The sequence below is a fragment of the Salvelinus namaycush genome, chromosome 11 (assembly GCF_016432855.1).
Source record: "Salvelinus namaycush isolate Seneca chromosome 11, SaNama_1.0, whole genome shotgun sequence".
In the NCBI taxonomy this organism is placed as follows: domain Eukaryota; kingdom Metazoa; phylum Chordata; class Actinopteri; order Salmoniformes; family Salmonidae; genus Salvelinus; species Salvelinus namaycush.
Window position 1 is genome coordinate 31,096,545 of NC_052317.1, and position 23,121 is coordinate 31,119,665.

The window sequence follows — 23,121 nt, forward strand, 5'->3', positions numbered from 1 at the left end:
CTGTGGAGGTGGAGGTAGAGGTAGCGGTAGAGGTACTGTGGAGGTGGAGGAAGACCAAGAACTAGGAGAGTAATCTCTGATGAAATTCGGGTGACAATGGTGGACCATAGTAAAGCATTTATTTGGGCTGCAATCTGAGGTGCAGTTAACTCTATTGAACTTCTCCTCTGCAGCTGAGGTAACTCTGGGTTGAAGCTGCAATCATCAAGCCCTGAAACTGGCTCTCATCAGGACCGCTACAGGAAAGACCCAGAGTTACCTATGCTGCAGAGGATAAGTTCATTGGAGTTAACTGCACCTCAGATTTCAGCCCAAATAAAGGCTTCATAGAGTTCAAGTGACAGACACAAAACAACATCAACTGTTCAGATTAGACTGTGTGAATCAGGCCTTCATAGTCGAATTGCTGCAAAGAAACCACTACTAAAGGACACCAAAAATAAAAAGTGACTTGCTTGGGTCAAGAAGCACAAGCAATGGACATTAGACTGGTGGATGATGAGTCCAAATTTGAGATATTTGGTTCCAACCGCCGTGTCTTTGTGAGACGCAGAGTCGGTGAACGGATGATCTCTGCATGTGTGGTTCCCACCGTGAAGCATGGAGGAGGAAGTGTGATGGTGCTTAGCTGGTGACACTGTCAGTGATTTATTTTGAATTCAAGGCACAGTTAACCAGTATGGCTACCACAGCATTCTGCAGTGATACACCATCCCATCTGGTTTGACAAAGACCCAAAACACACCTCCAGGCTGGGTAAGGGCAATTTGACCAAGAAGGAGAGTGATGGAGTGCTGCATCACATTACCTGGCCTCCACAATCACCCGACCTCAACCTAGTTGAGATGGTTTGGGATGAGTTGGACCGCAGAGTGAAGGAAAAGCAGCCAACAAGTGCTCAGCATATGTGGGAACTCCTTCAAGACTGTTGGAAAAGCATTCCAGGTGAAGCTGGTTGAGAGAATGCCAAGAGTGTGCAAAGCTGTCATCAAGGCAAAGTTTGGCTACTTTGAAGAATCTCAAATATAAAATATATTTGGATTTGTTTAACACTTTTTTGGTTACTACATGATTCTATATGTGTTATTTCATAGTTTTGATGTCTTCACTATTATTCTACAATGTAAAAAAAAATAGTAAAAATAAAGAAAAACCCTTGAATGAGTAGGTTTGTCCAAACTTTTGACTGGTACTGTACGTGGTGGTAGAATGCGTCTGTTTACAGACGAACAGGAGGTTGGCATTGTGCAAATGGTAGTTGAAAATAATGCCATAAGACTGTGGGAAATCCAACAGCAGATGATTGAAAACCCTGCCATCTTCCATAACATCAGAGTGAGCTGATCAACCATAACCCACATCCTTAACAAACAAATCTCTGGATGAAGCAAATCTACAGAGTCCCATTTGAAAGGAATTCCCAAAGAGCGAAGGATAAACCGTATGAATATGTGTAAGTAAGCAATGTACTAGTATTACACTCTTGAAACATTAGAGACTGTCATAATACTTAGAGAGACAGTAAGATCTTTGCTGCAGGTTATGTCCTGGTCTGTCATAATACTTAGAGAGACAGTAGAATCTTACTGCAGGTTATGTTCCTGGTCTGGTCATAATATTAGAGATACCAGTTAGGATCTTGCTGCCAGGTTATGTCCTGGTCTGTCATAATACTTAGGAGGACAGTAGATCTTTGCTGCAGGTTATGTCATGGTCTGTCATAATATTAGAGGAGACAGTAGATCTTGCTGCAGGTTATGTCCTGGTCTGTATAATACTAGAGAGACAGTAGATATGCTTGCAGGTTATGTCATGGTCTGTCATAATACTAGAGCAGTCGATCTTGCTGCAGGTTATGTCCTGGTCTGTCATAATACTAGAGAACAGTAGATCTTGCTGTCAGGTTCTTTCCTGGTCTGTCATAATATTAGAGGAGACCCGTAGATCTTGCTGCAGGTTATGTCCTGGTCTTGATCATAATACTTAGAGAGACAGTACGATCTTGCTGCACGGTTATGTCCTGGTCTGTCACTAATACTTAAGAGAGACAGTAGATCTTGCTGCCAGGTTATGTCCTGGTCTGTCATAATATTAGAGGACAGTAGATCTTGCTGCAGGTTATGTCCTGGTCTGTCATAATATTAGAGACAGTAGATCTTGCTGCAGGTTATGTCCTGGTCTGTCATAATACTAGAGACAGTAGATCTTTGCTGCAGGTTATGTCCTGGTCTGTCATAATACTTAGAGAGACAGTAGATCTTGCTGCAGGTTATGTCCTGGTCTGTCATAATACTAGAGAGACAGTAATCTTGCTGCAGTTATGTCCTGGTCTGTCATAATACTAGAGACAGTAGATCTTGCTGCAGGTTATGTCCTGGTCTGTCATAATATTAGAGAGACAGTAGATCTTGCTGCAGGTTATGTCCTGGTCTGTCATAATATTAGAGAGACAGTAGATCTTGCTGCAGGTTATGTCCTGGTCTGTCATAATACTAGAGAGACAGTACATCTTGCTGCAGGTTATGTCCGGTCTGTCATAATATTAGAGAGACAGTAGATCTTGCTGCAGGTTATGTCCTGGTCTGTCATAATATTAGAGAGACAGTAGATCTTGCTGCAGGTTATGTCCTGGTCTGTCATAATATTAGAGAGACAGTAGATCTTGCTGCAGGTTATGTCCCTGGTCTGTCATAATATTAGAGAGCAGTAGATCTTGCTGCAGGTTATGTCCTGGTCTGTCATAATATTAGAGAGACAGTAGATCTTGCTGCAGGTTTATGTCCTGGTCTGTCATAATATTAGAGAGACAGTAGATCTTGCTGCAGGTTATGTCCTGGTCTGTCATAATATTAGAGAGACAGTAGATCTTGCTGCAGGTTATGTCCTGGTCTGTCATAATATTAGAGAGACAGTAGATCTTGCTGCAGGTTATGTCTGGTCTGTCATAATACTAGCGAGACAGTAGAGTCTTGCTAGCAGGTTATGTTCCTGGTCTAGTCATAAATGATTAGAGACAGTAGATCTTGGCTGCAGGTTATGTCCTGGTCTGTCATAATACGAGAGAGACAGTAGATCTTGCTGCAGTTATGTCCTGGTCTGTCATAATACTAGAGAGACAGTAGATCTTGCGGCAGGTTATGTCCTGGTCTGTCATAATACTAGAGAGACGAGTAGATCTTGCTGCAGGTTATGTCCTGGTCTGTCATAATACATATTAGAGACAGTAAGATCTTGCTGCAGGTTATGTCCTGGTCTGTCATAATACTTAGAGACAGTAGATCTTGCTGCAGGTTATGTCCTGGTCTGTCATAATATTAGAGACAGTAGATCTTGCTGCAGGTTATGTCCTGGTCTGTCATAATACTAGAGACAGTAGATCTTGCTGCAGGTTATGTCCTGGTCTGTCATAATACTAGAGAGACAGTAGATCTTGCTGCAGGTTATGTCCTGGTCTGTCATAATACTAGAGAGACAGTAGATCTTGCTGCAGGTTATGTCCTGGTCTGTCATAATACTAGAGACAGTAGATCTTGCTGCAGGTTATGTCCTGGTCTGTCATAATATTAGAGACAGTAGATCTTGCTGCAGGTTATGTCCTGGTCTGTCATAATATTAGAGAGACAGTAGATCTTGCTGCAGGTTATGTCCTGGTCTGTCATAATATTAGAGAGACAGTAGATCTTGCTGCAGGTTATGTCCTGGTCTGTCATAATATTAGAGAGACAGTAGATCTTGCTGCAGGTTATGTCCTGGTCTGTCATAATATTAGAGAGACAGTAGATCTTGCTGCAGGTTATGTCCTGGTCTGTCATAATATTAGAGAGACAGTAGATCTTGCTGCAGGTTATGTCCTGGTCTGTCATAATATTAGAGAGAGAGTAGATCTTGCTGCAGGTTATGTCCTGGTCTGTCATAATATTAGAGAGACAGTAGATCTTGCTGCAGGTTATGTCCTGGTTCTATTAGCCAGTAGATCTTGCTGCAGGTTATGTCCTGGTCTGTCATAATATTAGAGAGACAGTAGATCTTGCTGCAGGTTATGTCCTGGTCTGTCATAATATTAGAGAGAGTAGATCTTGCTGCAGGTTATGTCCTGGTCTGTCATAATACTAGAGAGAGTAGATCTTGCTGCAGGTTATGTCCTGGTCTGTCATAATACTAGAGACAGTAGATCTTGCTGCAGGTTATGTCCTGGTCTGTCATAATACTAGAGAGAGTAGATCTTGCTGCAGGTTATGTCCTGGTCTGTCATAATACTAGAGACAGTAGATCTTGCTGCAGGTTATGTCCTGGTCTGTCATAATATTAGAGACAGTAGATCTTGCTGCAGGTTATGTCCTGGTCTGTCATAATACTAGAGACAGTAGATCTTGCTGCAGGTTATGTCCTGGTCTGTCATAATATTAGAGAGACAGTAGATCTTGCTGCAGGTTATGTCCTGGTCTGTCATAATATTAGAGACAGTAGATCTTGCTGCAGGTTATGTCCTGGTCTGTCATAATATTAGAGACAGTAGATCTTGCTGCAGGTTATGTCCTGGTCTGTCATAATACTAGAGACAGTAGATCTTGCTGCAGGTTATGTCCTGGTCTGTCATAATATTAGAGACAGTAGATCTTGCTGCAGGTTATGTCCTGGTCTGTCATAATACTAGAGACAGTAGATCTTGCTGCAGGTTATGTCCTGGTCTGTCATAATATTAGAAGACAGTAGATCTTGCTGCAGGTTATGTCCTGGTCTGTCATAATATTAGAGAGACAGTAGATCTTGCTGCAGGTTATGTCCTGGTCTGTCATAATATTATAGACAGTAGATTATTTGCTGCAGGTTATGTCCTGGTCTGTCATAATACTTAGAGAGACAGTACATCTTGCTGCAGGTTATGTCCTGGTCTGTCATAATATTAGAGAGACAGTAGATCTTGCTGCAGGTTATGTCCTGGTCTGTCATAATACTAGAGAGACAGTAACATCTTGCTGCAGGTTATGTCCTGGTCTGTCCATAATATTAGAGAGACAGTAGATCTTGCTGCAGGTTATGTCCTGGTCTGTCATAATATTAGAGAGAGAGTAGATCTTGCTGCAGGTTATGTCCTGGTCTGTCCTAATATTAGAGAGACAGTAGATCTTGCTGCAGGTTATGTCCTGGTCTGTCATAATATTAGAGAGACAGTAGATCTTGCTGAAGGTTATGTCCTGGTCTGTCATAATATTAGAGAGACAGTAGATCTTGCTGCAGGTTATGTCCTGGTCTGTCATAATATTAGAGAGACAGTAGATCTTGCTGCAGGTTATGTCCTGGTCTGTCATAATATTAGAGAGACAGTAGATCTTGCTGCAGGTTATGTCCTGGTCTGTCATAATACTAGAGAGACAGTAGATCTTGCTGCAGGTTATGTCCTGGTCTGTCATAATATTAGAGAGACAGTAGATCTTGCTGCAGGTTATGTCCTGGTCTGTCATAATATTAGAGAGACAGTAGATCTTGCTGCAGGTTATGTCCTGGTCTGTCATAATACTAGAGAGACAGTAGATCTTGCTGCAGGTTATGTCCTGGTCTGTCATAATACTAGAGAGACAGTAGATCTTGCTGCAGGTTATGTCCTGGTCTGTCATAATACTAGAGAGACAGTAGATCTTGCTGCAGGTTATGTCCTGGTCTGTCATAATATTAGAGAGACAGTAGATCTTGCTGCAGGTTATGTCCTGGTCTGTCATAATACTAGAGAGACAATAACTCCCACCATGTCATACACCCTCAATTGATTAATTGTTGCTGTTTTTATTTTATTTTGTTGATATATTTTATTATTGTTGCTCAAACATATTGTTAATGTATGTAATACTTCATATACATTGCTTTGGCAACCACCCATTTATGCCAATAAAGCATGTATTTAAAAGAGAGAGAGAGACCCTGAAGCCCCTCATTGATTACGCAGCCTGATGAGGTCCACTCTGATCCAGTCAGGAACAACACAAACACTGGCCACCTCTCAACTTTGACAGAACAGAATGAGAGAGAGAGAGATATAGCGAGAGGGGGGAGGGAGAGAGTTAGAGAGAAAGAGAGAGAGAGAGGGTAGGGAGGGAGAGAGTGAGAGAGAAAGAGAGAAGAAAGTAAGACAGCGAGAGAATAAGAGAGATAGAGAAAGAGAAAGCAAGAGAGAGAGAGAGAGAGAGAGAGAAAGAGAGATGGCTGGTTGGTTTGTTGGTTCTGGAGCTCTGTTCACAAACACAAACAGACCCTACAGAGCCCAAGGATAGAAACACATTTAGACCCAACCAACTTATGAGAAAGCAAAAATATAACTATTTGACACACTGGAAAGAATCAACAACAAAAAAACTGAGCAAATTGGAATGCTATCTGGCCCTAAACAGAGAGTACACAGTGGCAGAATACCTGATCACTGTGACTGACCCCAAATCAAGAAAATCCTTCACTATGTACAGACTCTGTGAGCACAGCCTTGCTATTGAGAGAGGCCGCCATAGGCAGACCTGGCTCTTGAGAGAAGACAGGCTATGTGTCCACTGCCCACAAAATGAGGTGGAAACTGAGCTGCACTTCCTAACCTCCTGCCCAATGTATGACCATATTAGAGACACATATTTCTCTCAGATTACATAGACCCACAAAGAATTCGAAAACAAATCCAATTTTGATAAACTCCCATATCTATTGGGTAAAATACCACAGCGTGCAAGATTTGTGACCAGTTGCCAAAAGAAAAGGTCAACGAGTGAAGAACAAACACCATTGTAAATACAACCTATATTTATGTTTATTTCTTTTCCCTTTTTTACTTTAACTATTTGCATATCGTTACAACACTGTCTGACATTGGAAATGTCTCTATTATTTTGGAACTTGTGAGTGTAATATTTACTGTTTCCAAGAGAGCAAAATAAATCACCACAGGAATGTGTGATGCAGCAGGAATGCCTAAGAGGAAGCAGGAAATATGGTGCACCAGCTACAAGCCCCATTCACTATCAGGTGAGAAACAGCTCTGGAGAGAGAGAGACTGAATCAGGTGCTTAATCAGAGGACTATCTACGGAAGCATGACCACCTTCCTATTCCCTAGTCGGAGTACCTACAGGATGGGTCTGGTATGAGGAGTTCTGTAGGTCGGAAGGCAACACGCTATTATCTCGGAATTGAAAAACACATTGAATAACAGCACCGAGGAAACAACCGTGGGGATTGTACAGAGATCACCGTGACTGAGGCCCTGATGGAGAGAAATGAAGAATATGATGCTAGTGTTTTGTTCAGCTTTGTGTGCAAATCTTTGGATTAAAATTAAATTAAATGTGTCTGATTTATTTATTAACTGACAGACATGCAGGACTTACCAGCAGAGTCCAGAGTTCTGTTGCTTTGGTTGAATCCGGCACCTCTGCCACCTTCCTCGTCCATGTTGCTAGGCAACCCAGAGCCGAGCGAGTGAGACAAGGCTGTCTCCTCCTCCACTGGTGGTTCGGAGGGCACCTCCAGGGGCTCTCTCTCCGGCCCCTCGCCACCCCGCTCTTCAGATCTCTCCGTGGGGACCCAGGATATGGATGGAGATGCCACCCTGGAGCTGCCCTGGCTGACTGAGGCTGAGGGTGGAGGGGCTGGAGCTCCAGCACCTGGTCTGGATGGAGGGGAAGAGTCTCTGCTGTCTGACCCAGCTGTGGAGCTGCTGACTGTGGGTTGGGTTGTGCTGCCACTGGCTCGTGACTGGTTCTTCCACATGGTTCTGTTGTTGGATGGAGGGACCCTGAGTTTGGGTTTGGTTGTTCCAACGGGGATACCGGTAAACTGGATCTCCCCTCTGGCCTCGTCGGAGGCCCCCAGGGCACTCCCTTCCTCCTCTTTCACCATCGCTCTCCCGCTCCCAGTGGTGGCTATGCTATCTGCTCTAGTGGTACTAGTGGTAACCTCTTCCATTCTCCTATCACCCGGCTGGGGGGAGGTCACACCTGTTGAAGGGGTCACTTGGACCCATGTCCCCCCTATGGGCTGAGTAGTGTCTGGGATAGCCTTCCACCCTCCAGTGGTGGAGGTGGAGGCAGAGGACTGGATCTCTGTGGCCGGGGTAGAGGTGAGCAGGGCTGGGGAGGCTGATGGCTCACCAGGGGAGGACGAAGGCTCACCAGGGGAGGACGACGGCACACCAGGGGAGGACGACGGCTCACCAGGGGAGGATGACGGCACACCAGGGGAGGACGAAGGCTCACCAGGGGAGGACGAAGGCTCACCAGGGGAGGACGAAGGCTCACCAGGGGTGGACAACGGCACACCAGGGGAGGACGACGTCTCACCAGGGGAGGACGACGGCACACCAGGGGAGGACGACGGCACACCAGGGGAGGATGAAGGCTCACCAGGGGAGGACGACGGCTCACCAGGGGAGGACGACGGCACACCAGGGGAGGACGACGGCTCACCAGGGGAGGACGACGGCACACCAGGGGAGGACGACGGCACACCAGGGGAGGACGAAGGCTCACCAGGGGAGGATGACGGCACACCAGGGGAGGACGAAGGCTCACCAGGGGAGGACGACGGCTCACCCGCGGAGGACGACGGCACACCAGGGGAGGACGACGGCACACCAGGGGAGGACGACGGCACACCAGCGGAGGACGACGGCACACCAGGGGAGGACGACGGCACACCAGGGGAGGACGACGGCACACCAGCGGAGGACGACGGCTCACCAGCGGAGGACGACGGCTCACCAGTGGGTGGTGTATCATCTAGGTCCCCCAGTCCTGAGCCATCCCACCACCCACCACCCCATGAGGATAAACCTGAAGAGGGAAGAGAGGGAAGAGGTTAGAGGAGGCAGTGGGATATGGAAAGAGGGAGAGAGAAGGAAAGAAGGATAAGGGAGTGAGAAAAGGGAAGGGACAGAGATGCCCACACCCCATATAACCACCCTCAGATCAGACCTATGCCCCTCCTACCCACCCCATGCCCCACACTCCTGCAAAGAGGGCCGCAACATGAAAGACACACATACGCCCAGGCCGTGAGCAGGAAAACAGGCCCAACCCCCATTCTAACACTAGCCCAAGTCAATGGCATGTACCAGATGCTCAGCAGGCTCTGCTCACACTTACTGGTCTGAGTCAAAACCAAATGACTAACAACTTTGGGACACTTTATGGAACACAAAGCCTTCACCATCTCATCCTGGAATATCCAAGGCCTGAGGTCATCTGCTTTTGGCCTAAAGAGCAGGAACCTGGACTTCACCAAATAAATCAGAAATACAGACATTGTCATCCTACAAGAAACATGGTATAGAGGAGATGGATCCACTGGTTGCCCTCTAGGTTACAGAGAGCTGGTAGTCCCATCCACCAAAGGAACATTTTACATTTGGCTTGAAATTGAAAAGGAAATGATTTGAACAGAGAAAAATGTCCTCCTGTATCCCTCCTGTAACCTAAATCCCTCCACTAGAATCCCCATACTTTAATGAAGACAGCTCCTCCATCCTGGAGGGGGAAATCAACCATTTCCAGGCCCAGGGACATGTACTAGTCTGTTGCGACCTAATGCCAGAACTGGACAAGAGCCTGACACACTCAGCACACAGGGGGACAAACACCTACCTTGAGGTGACAGCAATCCCTCCGCCATATACCCCTCTAGACACAACTACGACAACATAACCAACAAAAACTGGTCACAACTCCTGCAGCTCTGTCACACACTGGGCATGTATATAGACAATGGTAGATTTAGAGGGGACTCCTACGGTAGGTACACCTATAACTCATCTCTTGGCAGTAGCACTGTAGACTACTTATCACTGACCTCAACCCAGAGTCTCTCAGAGAGTTCACAGTCAGCCCACTGACATCCCTATCAGATCACAGCAAAATCACAGTCTACTTGAACAGAGCAATACTCAATCATGAGGCATCAAAGCCAAAGGAACTGAGTAATATCAACAAATACTATAGATGGAAGGAAAGCAGTGCAGAAACCTACCATAAAACAATGAGGCAACAACAAATTCAATCCCTTTTAGACAACTTCCTGGACAAAATGTTTTACTGTAATAGTGAAGGTGTAAACTTGGCAGATGAAAATCTAAACAGTATATTTGACCTCAGCTTCCCTAACAAATATAAAAATGTCAAGCAGACAACCTAAGAAAATTAACAACAATGACAAATGGTTTGATGAAGAATGCAAAAACCTAATACAGAAATTGAGAAACCTATCCAACCAAAAACATGAAGCCAGAAAACCTGAGCCTACGCCTTCACTATGGTGAATCACTAAAACAATATAGAAATACACTACGGAAAAAGAAGGAACAGCAGGTCAGAAATCGGCTCAATGTAATGGAAGAATCCATAGAATCTAACCCATTTAACCCACTCTGACATCTTCCCCAATATTTGGAACCAAGGACTGATCAACCCAATCCACAAAATTGGGGACAAATTTACATTTACATTACATTTTAGTCATTTAGCAGACGCTCTTATCCAGAGCGACTTACAGTAGAGTGCATACATTTATTACATTTTTACATACTGAGACAAGGATATCCCTACCGGCCAAACCCTCCCTAACCCGGACGACGCTATGCCAATTGTGCGTCGCCCCACGGACCTCCCGGTTGCGGCCGGCTGCGACAGAGCCTGGGCGCGAACCCAGCCCAGCCTGGGCGCGAACCCAGAGACTCTGGTGGCGCAGCTAGCACTGCGATGCGGTGCCCTAGACCACTGCGCCACCCGGGAGGTACCGCCACCCCAATTTGTGGTGACCCCAATAAAATGAAATTTGACCCCAATAACTACTTTGGGATATAAGTCAACAGCAACCTTGGGTAAATCCTCTGCATTATCATTAACAGCAGAGTCATACATTTCCTCAGCAAAAACAATGTAACTGAGCAAATGTCAAATTGGCTTTTTACCAAATTACCGTAAGACAGACCACGTATTCACCCTGCACACCCTAATTGACAAACAAACAAACCAAAACAAAGGCAGTCTTCTCATACTTTGTTGATTTCAAAAAAGCTTTTGACTCAATTTGGCATGAGGGTCTGCTATAAAAATTGATGGAAAGTTGTGTTGGGGGAAAAACATACGACATTATAAAATACACAAACAACAACTGTGCGGTTAAAATTGGCAAAAACACACACCTTTCTATCCACACGGCCATGAGGTGAGACAGGGATGCAGCTTTAGCCCAACCCGCTTCAACATATATATCAACGAATTGGCAAGGGCACTAGAACAGTCTGCATCACCCGGCCTCACCCTACTAGAATCTGAAGTCAAATGTCTACTATTTGCTGATGATCTGGTGCCTCTGTCCCCAAACAAGGAGGGCCCACAGCAGCACCTAGATATTCAGCACAGACTCTGCCAGACTTGGGCATTGACAGTAAATCTCAGTAAGACAAAAATAATGGTGTTCCAAAAATGGTCCAGTTGCCAGGACCACAAATTCAAATTCCATCTAGACAGAGTTGCCCTATAAACCTCAGCCTAAACATCAGCGCCACAGGTAACTTCCATAAAGCTGTGAACAAGCTGAGAGACAAGGCAAGAAGGGAATTCTATGGCATCAAAAGGAACATAAAATGTGACATACCAATTAGGATCTGGCTAAAAATACTTTAATTAGTTATAGAACCCATTGCCCTTTCTGGTTGTAAGGTCTGGGGTCCGCTCACCAACCAAGATTTCACAACATTAGACAAACACCAAATTGAGACTCTGCATGCAGAATTTTGCTTTGCCTTTGTAGAGACTCAGTGAGCATAGCATGCTATTGAGAAAGGCCGCCGTAGGCAGACCTGGCTCTCAAGAGAAGACAGGCTCTGCACACTGCCCACAAAATGAGGTGGAAACTGAGCTGAACTTTGCAACCTCCTGCCAAATGTATGACCATAGACACATACAGTGGCTTGTGAAAGTATTCACCCCCTTGGCATTTTTCCTAATTAGTTGCCTTACAACCTGTGAAACAAACAAGAAATAAGACAAAAAACAGAAAACTTGAGCGTGCATAACTATTCACCCCCCCCCCCCCCCCCCCCCCCCCCCCCCCCCAAAGTCAATACTTTGTAGAGGCACCTTCTTTTGCAGCAATTACAGCTGCAAGTCTCTTGGATTTTTGCCCATTCTTCAAGGTAAAACTGCTCCAGATCCTTCAAGTTGGATGGGTTCCGCTGGTGTACAGCAATCTGAATCACAGATTCTCAATTGGATTGAGGTCTGGGCTTTGACTAGGGCATTCCAAGACATTTAAATGTTTCCCCTTAAACCACTCGACTGTTGCTTTAGCAGTATGCTTAGGGTCATTGTCCTGCTGGAAGGTGAACCTCCGTCCCAGTCTCAAATCTCTGGAAGACTCAAGAATTTCCCTGTATTTAGCGCCATTCATCATTCCTTCAATTCTGACTAGTTTCCCAGTCCCTGCCGATGGAAATCATCCCCACAGCATGATGCTGCCACCACCATGCTTCACTGTGGGGATGGTGTTCTTGGGGTGATGAGAGGTGTTGGGTTTGCGCCAGACATAGCGTTTTCCTTGATGGCCAAAAAGCTAAATTTTAGTCTCATCTGACCAGAGTACCTTCTTTCATATGTTTGGGGAGTATCCCAATTGCCTTTTGGCGAACACCAAACGTGTTTGCTTATTTTTTCTTTAAGAAATTGTTTTTTTCTGGCCACTCTTCGGTAAAGCCCAGCTCTGTGTAGTGTATGGCTTAAAGTGGTCCTATGGACAGATACTCCTTTCTCCGCTGTGGAGCTTGCAGCTCATTCAGGGTTATCTTTGGTCCCTTTGTTACCTCTCTGATTAATGCCCTCCTTGCCTGGTCTGTGAGTTTTGGTAGGCGGCCCTCTCTTGGCAGGTTTGTTGTGGTGCCATATTATTCCATTTTTTAATAATGGATTTAATGGTGCTCTGTGGGATGTTCAAAGTTTTGGATATTTTTTTATAACCCAGCCCTGATCTGTACTTCTCCACAACTTTGTCCCTGACCTGTTTGGAGAGCTCCTTGGTCTTCATGGTGCCGCTTGCTTAGTGGTGTTGCAGACTCTGGGGCCTTTCAGAACAGGTGTATATATACTGAGATCATGTGACAGATCATGTGACACTTAGATTGCACACAGATGGACTTATTTAACTAATTATGTGACTTCTGAATGTAATTGGTTATACCAGATCTTATTTAGGGGCTTTATGGCAAAGGGGTTGAATACATATGCACGCAAGTTATTTTTTTTCATTTCACTTCACCAATTTGGACTATTTTGTGTATGTCCGTTACATGAAATCCAAATAAAAATCTATTTAAATGACAGGTTGTAATGCAACGAAATAGCAAAAACACCAAGGGGGATGAATACTTTTGCAAGGCACTGTATTTCCCTCAGATAACACAGACCCACAGAGAATTTGAAAACAATTCCAATTTTGATAAACTCCCATATCTATTGGGTGAAATACCACAGTGTGCAAGATTTGTGATCTGTTACCACAAGAAAGGGGCAACCAGTGAAGAACAAACACCATTGTAAATACAACACATATTTATGTTTATTTATTTTCCCTTTTGTAAATTAACTATTTGCACATTTTTACAACACTGTATGCAAACAAATGTCTTTATTCTTTTGGAACGTTTGTGAGTGTAATGTTTACTGTTCATTTCTTTTATTGTCTATTATCTATTTCACTTGCTTTGGCAATGTACACATGTTTTTTTCATGCCAATAAAGCCCTTTGAATTGAATTGAGAGAGAAAGAGAGAGAGAGAGAGAGAGTAAGTGAGAGCGAGAGAGCAAGAGAGAGATAGAGTGAGAGATAGCGAGCAAGAGAAAGAGAGAGAGCAAGTGAGAGCGAGAGAGAGCAAGAGAGAGATAGAGTGAGAGATAGCGAGCAAGAGAAAGAGAGAGAGAGAAAGAGAGAGAGAGAGAGAGAGAGAGAGAGAGAGAGAGAGAGAGAGAGAGAGAGAGAGAGAGAGAGAGAGAGAGAGAGACCACAGGAGCTGGAAAGAAACCCTTTATGAGAATAATTAAATAATGCAGAAAAACAATGTCTAAGGTTCCCTTCTCTGTTAAACATTTATGCCTGTGGGTTGAAAGGGGCCAGAGAACATATCTGTATTAATGAAGTCTAGACTACTGAAAAGGCCAGTCCTTATTGAATTACCACCCAGACAGTTTTTGACCCAGACAAACGTTCACACCCACTCACAAACACACTCTCTCTTTCTCTCTAATATTCACTGTGGTCCTCTGTAGCTGTTGGTAGAGTGTGGCTCTTGCAACGTCAGGATAGTGGGTTCAATTTCCTGGCCCACCTGTATGTAAAATGTCTGCACGCATGACTGTAAGTCGCTTTGGATAAAATATCTTCAGTCTTTTGGAAAACAACTAAATGATGATACATTACTCTCTAGCTGTAAATCTCAGTATCCCAACCAAAATAAAGAAAAAAACACTAACCTGGAGCAGGAGAGCCGGTGGGTACAGCCACACTGTCTGTCAGAGTCCCTGCTGCACTTCCCTTTCTCTCCCCCTCTGGACTGCCTGTTCCTGGGGTACCTTCTGCCAGGTAGTTCCACGGCTTCCACATGGACTTCACTATCTTGGCCATCACCTTTAGACAGAGGCCACCATACACCCAATACAATGAATATACTGTACAGTAAACAATACTATGGCCAAAAAAGTGCCAATATGCCAACGTACTTGATGATTCAGTACTTGTAATAAACGGATGTTGTAAAACTGACCAACCTTTCTGTCAGCTGGGGTCGAGGGTGATAGGTCTTCCTGAGTGGTAGTACTCGGACTGGGGCTGGGTGTGGCTGGAGGTCTGAGGAAAGCTCCAGAGTCAGGCTCTATGTCTCCCAGGTCTCCCCAGGCTAGAGAGCTCTCTCCTGGGCTCAGCTGCAGGGTGACATACCCCTCAGAGGACTCGGAGGACCAGGGATCTGTGGCTGAGAAGACAAACATGCTGAATTACAGTAAAAATAATCAACCAAAGCAACCAGTAACTTTGGTCAAAAGTAGTGATCTATATGGTTACAGTAATAGGGTGTAATTTAAGTTGCAAATAATGTTTCTTACAAGAGTGGGCCTCTTCCTCCAGATCAACCAATCCGGTCCAGTTTGAGGGTGTGAGGTCATCAGATGGTGAAAGGTTACGGCTCTCTGTGACTACGGGAGAGAGAGGAGGATTAATGATAGAATCAGAATAGAATAGAAAAATAGAATAGAAAAACATTGTTTCCATTCAACAATGTAAAAAAAGATAAAAACATTCATCTTTCCATTCATCTCCAAACCCACCGGTGGTCGGTGTGCTGCTGGTGGTCTCAGTAGCCAGGGCAGGACTGTCTGTTCCCAGGTTGTCTGAGTGGCTGGAGTCGGTCAGCTGGCTCCAAGGCTTCCACAAAGACGTGTAGATCCTAGAGATGGGGCCTGGCTTCTTCACGTTCCCTGTGAGGCACAATGAGAGTCAATGAATGACTAATTTAGTCCAGCTTCATTCTGAATGATTAATTCAGTGCAGCTTCATTCTGAGTGATTCATTTTGTGCAGTTTCTATCTGAATGATTCATTTAGTGCAGTTTCAATCTGAATGATTCAATTAGTGCAGCTTCATTCTGAATGATTCATTTAGTGCAGTTTCAATCTGAATGATTCATTCAGTGCAGCTTCATTCTGAATGATTCATTTAGTGCAGCTTCATTCTGAATGATTCATTTAGTTTAGCTTCATTCTGAATGATTCATCTAGTGCAGCTTCATTCTGAATTATTAATTCAGTCCAGCTTCAATTCTAAATGACGGAAACAAATTCCTCATGCTTTACCTCAAGGAGAAAGCGGACAGATGTCCAAGTTAAATCACATGCCAGTAAACATACGATGAGACCATAAGGATTTGTAAAGTATGCATGCACAGGAGATGCTAAAAGCCTATGAATGAACAATGACCAAGAATGTACGGACAGTATTTGCAATGAATTCATGTCTAATAAGGAATACTCTCTCTCCTCCTTCCCTCACTAAAGCCCTCTTTCACTTCCTAGAAGTATATCCAGCAGTACCATTCTAAAAACGAGACAGGTTAAAGGCCCAATGCAGCCATTTTTATCTCAATATCAAATTATTTCTGCGATATAATTAAGTAACTTACTGTGATAGATTTAAATTAAAATGGTCAAAAAGAAACTAAAATAGCTTCTTAGCAAAGAGCAATTTTTCCAGCAAGAATTTTCCTAGGACTGTCTGGGAGTGATCTGAGTGGGGAGGGGAAAGCTGAAAACTAGCTGTTATTGGCAGAGAGGTTTCAAATCAGAAGAAAGAGGGTTTATTGGTCACGTACACAGTTTAGCAGGTGGCATAGCGGTGCAGTGAAACGCTTATGTTGCTAGCTCATAACAATGCAGTCAAATGTCTATTAACTAATTCATTAACTAATTAACTGCCTGGTGATGTCATCACTACTTCTATGCTCGCTTCAAGGCAAATAACACTGAAACATGCATGAGAGCACCAGCTGTTCTGGAAGACTGTGATCACGCTCTCCGCAGCCGATGTGAGTAAGACCTTTAAACAGGTCAACATTCACAAGGCCGCAGGGCCAGACGGATTACCAGGATGTGTACTGCAAGCATGCACTGACCAACTGGCAAGTATCTTCACTGACATTTTCAACCTCTTTCTGCCCAAGTTTGTAAACCAACATGTTTCAAGCAGACCACCCTAATGCCTGTGCCCAAGAACACTAAGGTAACCTGCCTAAATGACTACCGACCCGTAGCATTCACATCTGCAGCCATGAAGTGCTTAGAAAGGCTGGTCATGGCTCACATCAACACCATTATCCCAGAAACCCTAGACCCACTCCAATTTGCATACCGCCCCAACAGATCCACAGATTATGAAATCTCTATTGCACTCCACACTGCCCTTTCCCACCTGAACAAAAGGAACACCTATGTGAGAATGCTATTCATTGACTATAGCTCAGCGTTCAACACCATAGTGCCCTCAAAGCTCATCAATACGCTAAGGACCCTGGGACTAAACACCTTCCTCTTCAACTGGATCCTAGTCTTCCTGACAGGCCGCCCCCAGGTGGTAAGGGTAGGTAACAACACATCCGCCACGCTGATCCTCAACACAGGGGGCCCTCAGGGGTGCGTGCTCAGTCCCCTCCTGTGCTCCCTGTTCACTCGTGACTGCACGGCCAGGCACGACTCCAACACCATCATTAAGTTTGCCGATGACACAACAGTGTTAGGCCCGATCACTGACAACGACGAGACAGCCTATAGAGAGAAGCTCGGAGACCTGGCCGTGTGGTGCCAGGACAACAACCTCTCCCTCAAAGTGATCAAGACATTCTCATCGACGGGGCTGCATTGGAGCAGGTTGAGAGTTTCAAGTTCCTTGGTGTCCACATCACCAACAAACTAACATGGTCCAAGCACACCAAGACAGTCGTGAAGAGGGCACGAAAATGCCTATTCCCCCTCAGGAGACTGAAAATATTTGGCATGGGTCCTCAGATCCTCAAAAGGTTCTACAGCTGCAACATCGAGAGCATCCTGACTGGTTGCATCAAGGCCTGGTATTGCAACTGCTCGGCCTCCGACCTCAAGGCACTACAGAGGGTAGTGCGAACGGCCCAGTACATCACTGGGGCCAAGCTTCCTGCCATCCAGGACCTCTATACCAGGCGGTGTCAGAGGAAGGCACTAAAAATTGTCAAAGACTCCAGCCACCCTAGTCATAGACTGTTCTCTCTGCTACCACACGGCAAGCGGTACTGGAGCGCCAAGTCTAGGTCCAAGAGGCTTCTAAACAGCTTCTACCCCCAAGCCATAATTAGTAAAGAAATGTACCTTTATGTAACTAGGGAAGCCAGTTAAGAACAAATTCTTATTTACAATGACAGCATAGGAACAGTGGGTTAACTGCCTGGTTCAGGGGCAGAACAACAGATTTTTACCTCGTCAGCTCAGGGATTCAATCTATCAACCGTTCAGTTACTAGCCCAACGCTCTAACCACTAGGCTACCTGCCGAACACCTAATCAAATGGCTACCCAGACTATTTACATTGACCCCCCTCCCCCCTTTTACACTGCTGCTACTCTATGTTGTTATCATCTATGCATAGTCACTTTAATAACTCTACCCACATGTACACATTACCTCAACTAACTGGTGCCCCCCGCACATTGACTCTGTACCGGTACCCCCCTGTATATAGTCTCACTATTGTTATTTTACTGCTGCTCTTTAATTACTTGTTACTTGTATCTCTTATTCTTATCCATATTTTTTTATAACTGCATTGTTGGTTAGGGGCTCTTAAGTAAGCATTTCACTGTAAGTTTTACACATGATGTATTCTGCGCATGTGACAAATACAATTTGATTTGATTTGACAAGTCGATTCAGTAGAGATGGTCCGGTCATCATAGCTACACCTTGATCACTTGGAATCCAGATCTGGACTTCATTCTCACCTCTGTAGCAATAGGCGTCATAGAGTGGTATGGCATCTGTAGCATTGGCTGATCCGCTGCTGGTTGTGGTTCCATTGGTGTTGGGTACAACGGTCCGGACCCCTGGCTGGTCCCCTCCACAGCCCTGCCTGGGCTGGGTGATAGGGTAGCGGACACTGCCGTCAGAGAGCCAGCCTGGAGCACAGACGTCTAGTCCTGTCCTCCAGGCCAGGTAGAGCTGTCCCACCGTGGCTAACTGTCCCCCCAGGGAGACGCAGCGTTCTGAGGCAGAGGACAAAGACAGACGCCCTGGGACCCAGGAATGAAATACCTCACCTAGAGAGAGAGAGAGAGAGAGAGAGCGAGAGAGAGCGAGAGCGAGAGCGAGAGCGAGAGCGAGAGCGAGAGCGAGAGACAGAGACAGAGACAGAGACAGAGACAGAGACAGAGACAGATTACCGAACTGGCATGGAGGCCACGTGCCCTGATAACATATGAACATGTCAGTTGTGGACCCCCCCCCCCAGAAGGTAGCACCATGAACACAGCGGTTGAAGGCCCCCTTGAGGTCAGGGCCCTCCCCCCAGATAGCATATGAACACATCAGTTGAAGTTCTCTCAGCCTCATGGCAAAATGTATAGAATAGCTTGAGATTAGCTATACAACTGCACATATATCTGTCTGCCCCATGGCAAAATGTGTAGAATTGCAGGAAATTCACTGTAAAGACATCCTACAGTGATTGTTGAAATGTTCCTGTTGAAAAGTGTATATCCCAAGTAAAAATATAGCAAAATACACACACTAAAGTATAGAAAAACATGTTTTGAACAAAATAGTGTTCTTTAGACATAACTGCAAACTTCAAGGAGAAAGACATTCAAAGAGTTGGTCTGATGGTGTTGGCCTGATGGTGTTGGCCTGATGGTGTTGGTCTGATGGTGTTGGTCTGATGGTGTTTGTCTGATGGAGTTGGTCTGATGGAGTTGGTCTGATGGTGTTGGTCTGATGGTGTTGGTCTGATGGTGTTGGTCTGATGGAGTTGGTCTGATGGAGTTGGCCTGATGGAGTTGGCCTGATGGTGTTGGCCTGATGGTGTTGGCCTGATGGTGTTGGGCTGATGGTGTTGGGCTGATGGTGTTGGTCTGATGGTGTTGGTCTGATGGTGTTGGTCTGATGGTGTTGGTCTGATGGTGTTGGTCTGATGGAGTTGGTCTGATGGTGTTGGCCTGATGGAGTTGGTCTGATGGTGTTGGTCTGATGGAGTTGGTCTGATGGTGTTGGTCTGATGGAGTTGGTCTGATGGTGTTGATCTGATGGTGTTGGTCTGATGGTGTTGGTCTGATGGAGTTGGTCTGATGGTGTTGGCCTGATGGAGTTGGTCTGATGGTGTTGGTCTGATGGAGTTGGTCTGATGGTGTTGGTCTGATGGAGTTGGTCTGATGGTGTTGGTCTGATGGAGTTGGTCTGATGGTGTTGGCCTGATGGAGTTGGTCTGATGGTGTTGGTCTGATGGAGTTGGTCTGATGGTGTTGGTCTGATGGAGTTGGTCTGATGGTGTTGGTCTGATGGTGTTGGTCTGATGGAGTTGGTCTGATGGAGTTGGTCTGATGGTGTTGGCCTGATGGAGTTGGCCTGATGGAGTTGGTCTGATGGTGTTGGTCTGATGGAGTTGGTCTGATGGTGTTGGTCTGATGGTGTTGGTCTGATGGAGTTGGTCTGATGGTGTTGGTCTGATGGAGTTGGTCTGATGGTGTTGGTCTGATGGAGTTGGTCTGATGGTGTTGGTCTGATGGTGTTGGTCTGATGGTGTTGGGCTGATGGAGTTGGTCTGATGGTGTTGGTCTGATGGAGTTGGTCTGATGGTGTTGGTCTGATGGAGTTGGTCTGATGGAAAGTTGTGATGTCATCAGCCTATAGAGAACAAAAGAGGAAAAGCCACCCCTCACTTGTGCTATGTCATGACTAACCTGGACCACCTATTGAGATGTTGGTTAAGTAAATCAGGTGTTAAATTAGGTGAAAAGGAGACTGGAGTGCTACTTTACAGTTTTTTACAATCACTTTGGCACTAATTTCAGAACCTTGATATCCTTTTTCAAAACTCTAGACACAAAACTCACAACTGATGATCAAAATGAATCAACATTTTTCAAAACCAACACTTTTTCCAATTGCTTGGATACAATACACATAGAGCTAAGATCATTTGTTCATTGAACTAAAATCACCTGTTCAAAATTTCAAAATGCAATTCACACATCTGAGATTACTGTCTATTAGTTTCATTACAATGATCTAACTATCAATTGATACAACTGCTCAAAATGATAGTAACTGTTGATGTAACTTAATGCATAGTTTTATGGAAACTGACAAACAATATTCCATGTTTAGATCATGAAAGTTTCAGGATAACGAGATCCATTGACACCAATTACCGTGGAACATCAACCAATTGGACAACATTATCTATGGATGTAATATTTCATCATCATTCTTTATCAGACACTATTTCTATGGTCCCATGTACCACTTTTCCAGACCATGTTTTCAGTTTTGACATTACTGTACACTCACCGGCCACTTTATTAGGTACACCTATCTAGTACTGGGTAGGACCCCCTTTTGCCTCCACAACATTTCTTTGAATCAAAGAAATCTAATGTTGTGATTTTAGAGTATTTCTTAAAAAAATGTCAGATTTTGTTCAATGTTCCACTGTGTCTGTAGTATTCTCTACTAGTCCTTTTACAGCGATGTATTTACGTGTAGTACCATAATTAAACATGTATCACATATTTTGTACTCCAATATTTAATGATTGTACAAACAACTACACAGTGAAACAATCGGTATCTTGTGTGTGGGTGATCTAAATTAATGTTCCTATGGTATTTCATGATAACTTAGTTATTTGAAACAATTATTCTGCAAGTGCAAGGTTTTTTTAAAGATATGAATACACAATGCAATGTTTTGAACATTGGACAGCCTGTGTTACAAGTGATGCCCATTCTGAGTTTTGTGTCTAGAAAAATGACCACAAGGTTCTGAAATTAGTGCCAAAGTGATTGTAAAAAACTGTAAATCAGCAATTATTTTTCTCAATCTCATGGCAAACCCCCTGTCCCCGCCCCGTCCCCGCCCCGTCCCCGCCCCCGCCCCGCAAGGTATAATAATCCGGATGGAGGGGAGACCACTGGAGGTAGGTGCGCAGAGGCATAGATTTGGTAGTCCAGCCCTGCGATCAGGAGTGGAAGTGAGATGTTTGTGTGTATCTGTGTGTGTGTATCTGTGTGTGTGTGTGTGTGTGTGTGTGTGTGTGTGTGTGTGTGTGTGTGTGTGTGTGTGTGTGTGTGTGTGTGTGTGTGTGTGTGTGTGTGTGTGTGTGTGTGTGTGTGTGTGTGTGTCTTACCCTCCAGTTCCCTGCTGAAACAGTAGACATCGAACAGCTCATTAGCGTCTCTTTTCCCATAATTCCTCACACCAGATGAGTATTCCTGGTGTCCATAGCAACCAAGCTCTGGTGACTGGATAGGATAGCTGTGGAGATAGCATTATTAGGATCAGAGCCAGAGGAAACTAGCCTGCACTCCAATGTTAAAACTATCAAACAATGGTTGTCCTCCAAACAGAATGTAGTCTGAGTTTTTCAAAAAGTGGGTGTTTGGGTGTGACTGGGGCAGCTGTGTGTGTGGTGTGTGGTGTGTGGTGTGTGGTGTGTGTGTGTGTGTGTGTGTGTGTGTGTGTGTGTGTGTGTGTGTGTGTGTGTGTGTGTGTGTGTGTGTGTGTGTGTGTGTGTGTGTGTGTGTGTGTCCTCACCGGACAGTCTGGTCAGAGAGCCATCCGGCAGCACAGTTGGAGTAACCGTCATGGAACGCTGCCCACAGCTGGTTGGGCGTGGCGATGAGGGCGGAGTTCTCCTGACAGGCCCACTTAGCGTCATCAAATGAGAGGGCGTAACGGTCGCTAGGAGACCAGTAATGGAATACCACACCTGAGGAGAGAGACACAGAAGTGAGGTGACGGACAGACACATTCTCTATCTCTCTCGCTTTCTATCTGCCTCTCTCTATCTCTCTGCTTCGCTCTCTGCATCTCTTTCTCTCTGCCTCTCTCTCTCTCTGCCTCTCAATTCAATTCAATTCAAGGGGCTTTATTGGCATGGGAAACATACGTTAACATTGCCAAAGCAAGTGAAGTAGATAATATACGAAAGTGAAATTAACTGTACAAATGAACAGTAAACATTACACTCTCAGAAGTTCCAAAAGAATAAAGACATTACAAATGTCATATTATGTCTACATACAGTGTTGTAACGATGTACAAATGGTTAAAGCACAAAAGAGAAAATAAACAAGCATAAATATGGGTTGTATTTATAATGGTATTTGTTCTTCACTGGTTGACTTTTTATTGTGCAACAGGTCACAAATCTTGCTGCTGTGATGGCACAATGTGGTATTTCACGCAGTAGATATGGGAGTTTATCAAAATCGGGTTTGTTTTCAAATTCTTTGTGGATCTGTGTAATCTGAGGGAATATGTGTCTCTAATATGGTCATACATTTGGCAGGTTAGGAAGTGCAGCTCAGTTT

At 44.8% G+C, this 23,121-nt stretch overlaps 1 protein-coding gene across 1 annotated transcript in view; it reads right to left on the minus strand.

Annotated features, from left to right (window-relative positions):
• The window catches only part of LOC120055343 (neurocan core protein-like), a 78,390-nt gene that overhangs the window by 5,855 nt on the left and 49,414 nt on the right, over positions 1–23,121 (minus strand). The window contains exons 6-13 of the mRNA XM_039003214.1: positions 22,343–22,517; positions 21,936–22,063; positions 18,538–18,852; positions 15,344–15,493; positions 15,122–15,211; positions 14,789–14,991; positions 14,495–14,648; positions 7,364–8,806 (exon numbers count right to left, since the gene is read on the minus strand). Coding sequence (XP_038859142.1) covers positions 7,364–8,806; positions 14,495–14,648; positions 14,789–14,991; positions 15,122–15,211; positions 15,344–15,493; positions 18,538–18,852; positions 21,936–22,063; positions 22,343–22,517 — 2,658 coding nt within the window. The remainder of the gene's footprint in view (positions 1–7,363; positions 8,807–14,494; positions 14,649–14,788; positions 14,992–15,121; positions 15,212–15,343; positions 15,494–18,537; positions 18,853–21,935; positions 22,064–22,342; positions 22,518–23,121) is intronic.